The 9,890-nt window shown below is 52.6% G+C and overlaps 1 protein-coding gene across 6 annotated transcripts in view; it reads right to left on the bottom strand.

The window, feature by feature from the left end:
* The window catches only part of PDE4B (phosphodiesterase 4B), a 165,865-nt gene that overhangs the window by 19,301 nt on the left and 136,674 nt on the right, over positions 1–9,890 (bottom strand). For 4 of the 6 annotated variants that reach the window (XM_015636159.3, XM_033516270.1, XM_015636160.2 and 1 more), the window contains one exon: positions 9,658–9,770. In XM_015636159.3, coding sequence (XP_015491645.1) covers positions 9,658–9,770 — 113 coding nt within the window. Of the gene's footprint in view, positions 1–4,817; positions 4,946–6,471; positions 6,668–9,657; positions 9,771–9,890 lie in introns of those variants that run through there. The other 2 variants (XM_015636163.3, XM_015636164.3) reach the window with 2 other exon arrangements.

The raw sequence follows: 9,890 nt of genomic DNA, 5'->3' as shown, positions 1-9,890 counted from the left end.
CATCCATCATCCATCCACTGGCAGCGGGCTCAGACAGGGAATGGGGAATTCTGTCTGGGATGGGCATGGATGCCACACTCTGCTCCAAATTAAACAAAAATTTGGATTAATGCGACTCCACTGAAGGAATATTTGTTATGCCCAACCTTCTCCTGACATCTCATTCCTGTGTTGCACTCCTGGAGTTTGGAATTGTGGAGCATTTCTTGGGAAGTCTGGAAGTCAAGAGTTAAAATTCCTGTGTTTGGAACAGCGGGAACGCCGCTTATCTGTGTTTTCCTGCTGTTACATCACTTACAGAAAGGACCATGGCAAACAAATTTGTTTCATAATTCCCATCGATTTTCCTTCCTAGGTACTCCATGGAGAATGATGGGAAGTGCATTTAATGCTTAAATTTTAAAAAAACCCCAAGAACAACGAGCCTGTTTCTCACTAAAGGGCACTAAAGGAGAAAGTTTTCAGCCGTATTTCAGTGCCTGGAGAAAAGTGAAATGGTTGCAGTCAACTATCAGTCATTAAAAAAAAATCAAATTTCTTTTGCAACACTTTCTAGTTCTTAATTTCCTAAAACAATATCGCGTTTAATGCGCCAGAAACTCTTTTTTTAATGAGATACAAAGTACTATTTGTTTTTTGGGTTTGTTTTTTTTTGTTTTTTGTTTTCCCTTCAGCTGATTTTGGAAACCCAAAAGTAAACACAGCCTTATGAAATCTCCAATTTCACATCAAAGCAGCCTTGATTTATAGAGATGTTCAAAGGAAGACTTTAAAGGAGCAACATCATGACCAACTTGTTGGCCTGATGTTATTAGAATAATTTAGAAATCCACAATGTAAATGTTGATAAATAAATAGCAGGTTGCCATAAATCAGCATGTGGCTGCTCATGAAAGCGAGAACATCTATCTGATGTAGACAGAACAATATTCAGATTTTTCCTCCTCCCTGCACAGTAAAGTTTAGCATTTCTGAGAGCGGCAGAACCTCCCTTGGGTGGGACGGGATTTACGCAACGCTGGGGCTTTAAAAAAAAAAGTGATGAATTGGAAGTTGGAGCTGAGTGTTTGCAGCGCTGGGGCATTTCCAGCTCATTTCCAGCCAAATGAACTCGAAATATGCAAATCGCTCCCGATGGCGGAAAGGAGAAGCTCCCTGCAGGAGCCTGCCCGAGGGGTTGTGCTGCTCCACAGCGAGCCTGGCTCGCTCCATTCCCGGGAATTCCGGGTGTTACTCAGCGCCGAGGGAGGAAAATCCCCCTCGGCAGCCGCGGGGAAGGGCTCAGCTCACGGGGAAAGCTTCCCTGAAAATCCGTGTGTCATTTGTGGGCAAGGTGTGCCCGGCCGGGATGGGGCTGGAGAAATCCTCCTGTGCCCTGCGGGGCCGGATCTGCTCCTGCCTGCTCCTGCAGCCCGGTCCTGGAGCGTCCAAAACCAGCCCAGATCCCTGTCCTGGAGTGTCCAACACCATCCCAGATCCCTGTCTTGGAGCGTCCAAAACCAGCCCAGATCCCTGTCCTGGAGTGTCCAACACCATCCCAGATCCCTGTCCTGGAGNGCCCAGATCCCTGTCCTGGAGTGTCCAACACCATCCCAGATCCCTGTCCTGGAGCGTCCAAAACCATCCCAGATCCCAGTCCTGGAGCGTCCAAAGCCAGCCCAGATCCCTGTCCTGGAGCGTCCAAAACCAGCCCAGATCCCTGTCCTGGAGTGTCCAACACCACCCCAGATCCCTGTCCTGGAGTGTCCAACACCACCCCAGATCCCTGTCCTGGAGTGTCCAACACCACTGCCCATGGATCCAAATCCATGATCCCAGTCCTGGAGTGTCCAACACCACTGCCCATGGATCCAAATCCATGATCCCAGTCCTGGAACATCCACACCACCCTGGATCCCAATCCCAACACCACTGCCACGGATCCCAGTCTCAGTATTCCACCCGCACTGCCCAAGCCCTTGGGCCGGGTTTCCATCGGTCTGGATTGATGTGGAACACCAGGACTGGCAGAGTTTAAGGTTTCAGAGAAGCCCACACGGGTCTGGGTTGGAAGGGACCTGGAAAACCATCGTGTTCCATCCCTTCCACACCCTCCAGCACCCCAGGCTGCTGCAAGCCCTGCCCAGCCTGGTCCTGGACAGTTATTTCTCGCTGTGTGATGGACAAAGGACAGATTGTTGGTCTCCTTGGTGGAAAAACCCCAGCAGGGAGGTTTGGCCTGGCCTGAAGCTTTGGAGGAAGCTCAGGTTGGTTTCTGCTCCACCCAAAATGCTTTTCCAATATCCAGAACAGATCTCTCCTACCCAATTCTTTTGGCAGCTTCATTTGGAGCCTGCAGCTGATCTGGGTGGGTTTTGTATGGATTTCCTCTCTGTCCCCCTCTGGAAGGTGCATTTTATAACACAAATTGCACTGCTGGGAGGAAGAACCACACAAAAGGCCCATCCAGGCCTGGATAACTCCCCAGAGCAGCGTGGTCGGTGTCCACACCAATTTCTCATCCCAGCACTGCTTTTACTCTTCCCTCTGAGGAGAGGCGAGTAAACAAAAGCAGAAACAGGCCAGAACACTCGTTCTGCAATGCCATTTTTAGCATTTCACCAGCTGGAAGAATGCTGGATGTGTTGAGGGCAGAAGGAGACGGAGCAAGGGGAGCTGCTGAGAAGCAGCAGCGCAAAATGCAAACCTGCAGCAGCTCGTTTGTTGACACCAAGCTGATTAAAGAGAGCCCTGACAACATCTGTGGCCCGGAGAGCAGAGAGCGCTGCAGGAGCTGCGGATCTCAGCCCCAAATCTTGTGTCAGTCACACCCTTGCAAACCACAGCCTCGGTGCCAGAGGAAGCCGAGCCACTGCGTCAGGAGAGCCCACAAACCAAAGAGCCTCCCTGCTCCTCCGGGGAGCCGGGACATGCTGGGAATTTGGGGTGGGATAACCTGGATTATATCCTCAATCAGGAAAAAACACCCCTAAAATAACAACTAACAGAGCCTTTGTCATTTAACAAGAGAGCAGAGCAATTAAACATGGGATTTTGTTAATCGTCTGAAGCAGCAATTTTAATTTAATTTAAATTTGAATCAAGCTCTGCAGTCATCATTTAGGCAAATCCAGCTGGGGTTTTACCTGAGTAGGAGAACAGGCTCTGGAAAATTCAAATAACTTTTTACCCTGAGAAGACTTTTCCAAGATGCCCGTGTTGGGAAAAAAAAAAAAAATTAAAAAATTAAAGATGATTCTTGCAGCTTTGAATCGACAGAAGTTTGTTTTGGGATAAAGAGGGGATCCTGGGAAGAGGGCAGTGAAAATCCAGGGAAGAAGTTGGTGTAGCTCAGCATCCCCTCAAAAAAATGTGGCAGCTGGTCCTGCCAAAATGAAAATGAGCTCAATGCAAGCATCAAACCCATAGAGGAGGCACTAATTAATGGAGATAAAATGAAATGAAAACTCCTTCTCACGCAGAGATAGGCAAATGCTCCTCAGAATCCCTTTGCTGCCGTTGGCCCAGCTGTGCTAAACCAGCAGCAAGGTGAGGCACTTCTGGTTTGTTTGCTTTAAGCCAGGCTTTAATCGGGGGAATCTCTCCCTCTCAGAGCTCTGAGGGTGAATCTCCATCCCAAACCATCTCCATGACTTGTCCTGCCTTTGATAACTCAGCATCTCTCAATTCATTTCCCTTAATGCAAATATTTGGATCAGCCCCGTGGAGCACAACTGGGGAATAAAAATGAGGAGTTTGGAGTCCACAAACTCACTCCAAACCAGGATGAGGATTAGGACTGACCTGAAATCCTTTTCAGCTCCTTCATCCCGAGTGATGTCACCAGCACCCTTCACTGCAGAGAGGTCCCTGCTCCCCACATTTAGTCACTCTCCAGTGCTGCCCTCAGCTCATGATTCATTTTGAACCTGCCTTTGAGCTATTATTTATTTAAGCCCCACCCTGACGTGTTATAACGTAAAAGTCTGAGAATGCAGAACTTTTAAAACCCCATCATGTTCCAGGAAAGCCAGAATTGGTGAAAGGGCGCGTTGGAAGGTCCTGGGCACCATTGTGGGCCCGAGGATGGGTGACAGCTCCCCAAAACGCTCCTGGGGAGGAGGATTTGAACCAAAATTCTACGGCCAAAGCCTTGATCTCTGCACCAGCAGTGGCCAAGGGATCCCCCTTGGATGGGCTTTTCCCACAACATCCCAGAAGATGGGAAAGCATCCAGCACTGAAAATCCCTTTGCTCCAGGAGGGTGTCCCAGATGGTGACACCATCTCCTGTCCCCATACATCCCACAGCCAGCGCTGCCACTTTCCAATATTCCAATTTAAATATCCAGTATTTCCAATATTCCATTTTAAATACCCAATATTTCCAATATTCCAATTAAAATATCTGCAGCGGTTTAACCAAGATATCTGCACAGACAGCCCAGAGGGCTCGCAAGGACAAAATATTACATTATAAAATACCTCTGGCTCCAACATTCCACCCCGCTTTTAGGGCATGTTTGACAACCCCGAAATGATTTGCTCAGAGGGGAACGAGCACTGGTGGAGGAGCACACGGGCAAAAAGTCCATTTATGATGGCAGGAGCTGACTGGGACCAAGCTCCCCAAATCCCGAGGGGTTTCAGATCCAGCACCCAGAGCTGTTCCCTCCCCATCCAGCAGCTTTCCCTGGAAGCTCCCGCTCACCCCTCCGAGCAAACCCCGCTCCCGCAGCGCCCCGTCCTTTAGCACAAGGACATCCTCACCGCGGACACCACCAGATAACACCCAGCTGCTGGAATATCCCTAAAACGAGCCAAAAACCCAGCTCCTACCTCCTGGAGCATGTCTCCGGCTCGGGGTCCTGCTCGGGCAGGGAATGGTTAAAGAGAGACGTCAAAGCGGAGAGGGGTGCGGGGGGTGCGGAGAGCGGCCGGCCCCGCCGGGGCGCTCCGAGCGCCGCTTCCCCAACGCAAATCCCCGGCAATAGCGGCGGAGCTCAGTGATTCATCCCGCCTCGGAAAAACAGGAGACGTGGAAGTGTCTTTGTTCCGCCGAGGCGAACAAACCTCTCTTTGTGCGGCGATTAAACAAAGGAAGTGGCAGCGCAAAGCCGGGGGAAGACTAAACAGCTCGGCACCGCTTAAGGGAAACATCACGTAGCAAGGGGATGGGGCTGGGGGCTGCGGGCACGGCACATCCACCGCTGGCACTCGGCCGCCACCTCCAGCGGTTTACATTCGTGGCCAGATGTTTGTTTAAGCACCCTTAAACCTTAAACCTTAAACCTCCGCTTCTCGGACCGAAGCGCCCTTTGAAATCCGAGCAAAACGCGATGGGTTGTGTTTATCTTGCGGCTCACAGGGGAGAGAGGAGAGAGGAGAGCGGAGCAGTTGTGCTGGAGTTATCCAGAGCTTGGGAATAACAGAAACATCTTTAAGAGCTGCAATCACAGTTTAAGGATTCACAAGGAATAGTCCTCCAAGTATCAGCTTGGGTAGGGACAAGAGAGTTTGTAAAGTCATGAGAGGACACCATTCACACTCTGTCTATTTACACTTTGAGTACCCCAGAGATGACAAATTCTGCTCTCCGTGGACTGCAGGAATCTCTGAATTAGCCTGATAGGATTGAAGGGGAGGCAGAGGTGCTGCTCAGCTCCCTGGAGTGTCTCAGGTATCTCTGTTTGGGCTGCATCCCACACTCTGCAGCTCTGCAGGAACAATCCGTGTTCTCCATCCCTCCGTTTCATGATGGGATGGCCCCATGAAAACCTGGAGCTGGCCAGGCCAGCATTTCAGCTGGGAAAAAACCTGCTCCTTCTCATGATCCAGGGGATGCACTGAGCAAATCCTGCCTCACATCCCGAATTGGGGACTAGAGCTGGTCCCATCTGCAGCAAAGTGAGGCTAAGGACAGCTGCCTAATGCCAAGACAGAAAATACCCCCTTTTTTATCATCACTGGCTCACAATCCCTCCTGACACAGCAGTTGATGCAGCTGGAAGCTGGACAGAGTGATAAACGCAGGAAAAATGGAGTATATATGTAACAATAATGTAAATTAGTGTGGTTTGCTCCCTCAGGCATTACCCGAGTGCCTGCAGAACTCCTTCCAGGTTATTTTGTTTGAGTGCAAAGCTGCAGGGCCCTATCACCTCCCAGCAAAGTTAGGAAATCCAGTGTTAGGAAAAACAAACTCCCTCCGTGGCAGCTGCAAACAGGTATTTTTGCAGGTTAATTTTTTTTCTCTCTCTCTAAATTAGAAAGATGAGACGTGCAGGGTTATTTGTGCACACAGCCTGGGCTGGTTTGCACTGGAAATGCATCAGGACTCGGTGGCAGCCCCAAGGGGAACGGAGCTCCCCCTCTCTGCCCGTGTCCGTGGGGTCTGTGCGGGGTCCCCGGTGTGAGCACAGCCCCTCCAGCCGAGCCGCTCCTTCCCGAGCTCCTCCTGCGCTTAACCCCCGCCTCAACGAGCAATACGCACATGTTTTAATCGCTGCCTTCCGAACCCCATCAGCTCAAATCCCGGCTGCCGTCCCGCATGGCTCTTCCCCCTCCGCTGCCTCCTTTTATTTTTTTTTTGGATTTTTTATGGTATTTTTTTTGTTGCTGCAGAATCCCCCCAGCGCTCACGGATGCCGAGAGCGCTCCCTCTCCGCCTCTCTCCGCGCTGTTGTTGCAACTCTGGATTTTCTAAACTACGTCTGTCAGGAAGGAGACAGGAAATTCGAGTCACACTTGCAACAGCTGTGCCATGCCTACTATCAGGCTCAACTGACGTAGTTTGGCTTGGGTGGCGCGGGGCCAGGAACTGGCGAGAGCGGAGGTCAGGAAGATAGGTCAGTGTTTATTCTGCTGCTGCTCTTGGGAGCATGCCGAGCCCATTTGCTTTCTTCCTATCTAGACTGTTTCTCTTTCCGTTTTTTTCTTTAATAACGCTCAACCCGAGCATCCTGTTTTCAAAACATCTGCCGGCTTTGCTATTTACCGGTGACAAATGGAGATGGTTCAGAGCTGGGACGGGATGCTCGGAGAGGAGAAGGGAGGCTGCAGAAAGATGCAGGAGGGAGCCAGCACTGCCAGGAGGCTCCGTCTGTCGTCAAAACCTCCTCCAAAAAAATAAGCCACAAATCCCCCCAACCATCAGGCATCGAAACGAAACTTTCCAACCCAAACCGTGGCAATATTTACAGCTCCAGAGAAAAGGCGAGCGAGGTGTGAGGCCATTTTATGCTTCTCTTTCACAGCTGAAAACTGTGAAACTGGAAGTTGACCAAAAAAAGTGCAGACATTTCACAAACGGGTTATGAAAGAACAAAGTTTCAGGAAGCTTTTGCTCCAGCCAGCTGCCAGCCATCTGCACCCCGAGTAATCGCAACTTTAAAGTGCTACAGAAGCAATTTAGTTTCACCTTCACGAGGCCAGATTTGTCACTCAGCAAAAAGAAAAAAAAAAAAATTAAAAAAAAGGTAACCTCAAACTGAAGGGTGTCCTGTTCACACTGGAGGTGCAGCCTGAGCCCTTCTCAGCTTTCATCCAGAGTTCCCTCAACACAAATTCAAAGGAAAAAAATAATATTTCTTTCTTGAAAACTCGGTCTATAAAACTTTTACTGTTTCCTTTGCCCCTGCACATCGTGGTAATCACTACCAGAAGAGGAAGCTGAAACAACACAGGATTTCTTTGCTCAACTTTTTCCCATAAATTCAGTTTCTGATTCAGCATTTCTGATTGTAGTAATTTCCAATTAGGCAAAAAAAAAAAAAAAAGAAAGAAAGAAAACAAAACAACAAAACATAAAAACAACAACATTGGTGGGCAAAACTGGGTTTAAAACAATGGAACTGGGCAAGGACGTGGATGCGACGGGAATTTGTGACAGTTCCAGGGGGCACAGCGGGGCTGGAAGCGCTGTCTGGGAGCCCTGGAAGGGGCAGGCGGAGGCTGGGAGCTGCCAGGCTGGTCCTGGGTGCCCGGAGCTGTGCCCGGAGCTGTGCCCAGAGCTGTGCCCGGAGCTGTGTCCGGGGCTGTGTCCGGGGCTGTGTTGGGTCTGTACCCGGAGCTGTGCTGGGACTGTGTCCGGGGCTGTGCTGGGTCTGTGCCGGGTCTGTGCCCGGAGCTGTGCTGGGTCTGTACCCGGAGCTGTGCTGGGACTGTGCCCGGAGCTGTGCCCGAGCTGTGCTGGGTCTGTACCCGGAGCTGTGCCCGAGCTGTGCCCGAGCTGTGCCCGGAGCTGTGCCCGAGCTGTGCCCGGAGCTGTGCCCGGGGCTGTGCCCGGAGCTGTGTCCGGGGCTGTGCTGGGTCTGTACCCGGAGCTGTGCCCGGAGCTGTGCCCGGAGCTGTGCTGGGTCTGTGCCCGGAGCTGTGCCCGGAGCTGTGGCCGGAGCTGCACCCGGAGCTGTGCCCGAGCTGTGCTGGGTCTGTACCCGGAGCTGTGCCCGGAGCTGTGCTGGGTCTGTGCCCGGAGCTGTACCCGAGCTGTGCCCGGAGCTGTGCCCGGAGCTGTGCCCGAGCTGTGCCCGGAGCTGTGACGGCTCTGTGCCCGGAGCTGTGCCCGGAGCTGTGCCCGGAGCTGTGCCCGGACGGGGAGAGCCGAAAGCGACGGGCGGGCTCCGGGAGGTGCTGGATGGGAGCACCAACTCCCAAAAGTTGCACACAGGCGCTCACAACTCGCGTTTCGCTCTCTGCTGCCTGTCAGGATACTCTTGGCACTCTGCTCTCCTCCTGCTTCCCTCACTTTCAACACCACGAACTTTTCCTGCTTTACTTCAGCGCTTTATTCTGTGCAGAGAAACTCACAGCTCCCCTCTGGCTCCCACGGAAAGCTCCTCAGAGCAGCGGCCCCCGGAGCTGATTCCCTGTCACCATCCCTGCCTGCCCACCCTCACCATGTGCTGCCAAGCGGTGCCAGCCCAGCGCATTAAAAACCAAATTAAAACGTCACGGAAAGCCAAAACAGCCGTAAAATACCGGACCCACAATGTTTACGGTTCGCCGTTATTATTATTAAGCAATGAAGTTAATTGACTTCTGGCGTGGTGATTTGCAAAATGCGGGCGTTTGCACAGTGTTCCTGCTCATATCGGCTCCAAGGGACCGGTGCTAATTGAAACCTCTTTAATTTTCGGAAATGAGCCTGCAGCAGCGATCGGACTCTCCCCGATGTCCCGGATCGCGCTCCCCAGACTATTCCGGATGGTGTTCCCTGCTCCATCCCGGAGCTCTCTCCCTGCTCCATCCCGGAGCTCTCTCCCCAATCCATCCCGGAGCTCTCTCACTGCTCCATCCCGGATCTCTCTCCCCAATCCATCCCGGAGCTCTCTCCCCGATCCATCCCGGATCGCTCTCCCTGCTCCATCCCGGAGTTCTCTCCCTGCTCCATCCCGGAGCTCTCTCCCTGCTCCATCCCGGAGTTCTCTCCCTGCTCCATCCCGGAGCTCTCTCACTGCTCCATCCCGGAGCTCTCTCTCTGCTCCATCCCGGATCGCTCTCTCCACGCCACCCTCCGCGGGTCTCCGGGGGTAAACGCGCTCCCTTCGCCACATCTGACTCGGATCTGCTGTCCCGGACGGACGCGAGGAAGGCTCGGGATCAGGCTGGGAACCCCGCGCCTCCCCGCACCCCCGTCCCGCATCCCCGTCCCGCATCCCGGCGCCGCACGTGGGCTCACCTTGTTGGATGCCATCTCGCTGACGGAGCGGTAGGTTTGGATGGTCTCCAGCTGATCCAGGCACCAGTCGAGCTCCTCCAGCGTCTCCATGGCCAGCTTCTGGTAGGGTTCCTCTGCGAAGAGGCACACGGACATGTAGTCGGGCTGGCGCTGCGGCCGCCTGTCCATGGCGGGGCCGCCCGAGCCGCCGCCAGCGCTGCCGGAGGTGCCGCTCCGCTCCCTCATCACGCGGC

This window comes from Parus major, chromosome 8 (assembly GCF_001522545.3).
Source record: "Parus major isolate Abel chromosome 8, Parus_major1.1, whole genome shotgun sequence".
In the NCBI taxonomy this organism is placed as follows: Eukaryota; Metazoa; Chordata; class Aves; order Passeriformes; family Paridae; genus Parus; species Parus major.
This window is presented reverse-complemented; position numbering and strand designations above follow the sequence as displayed.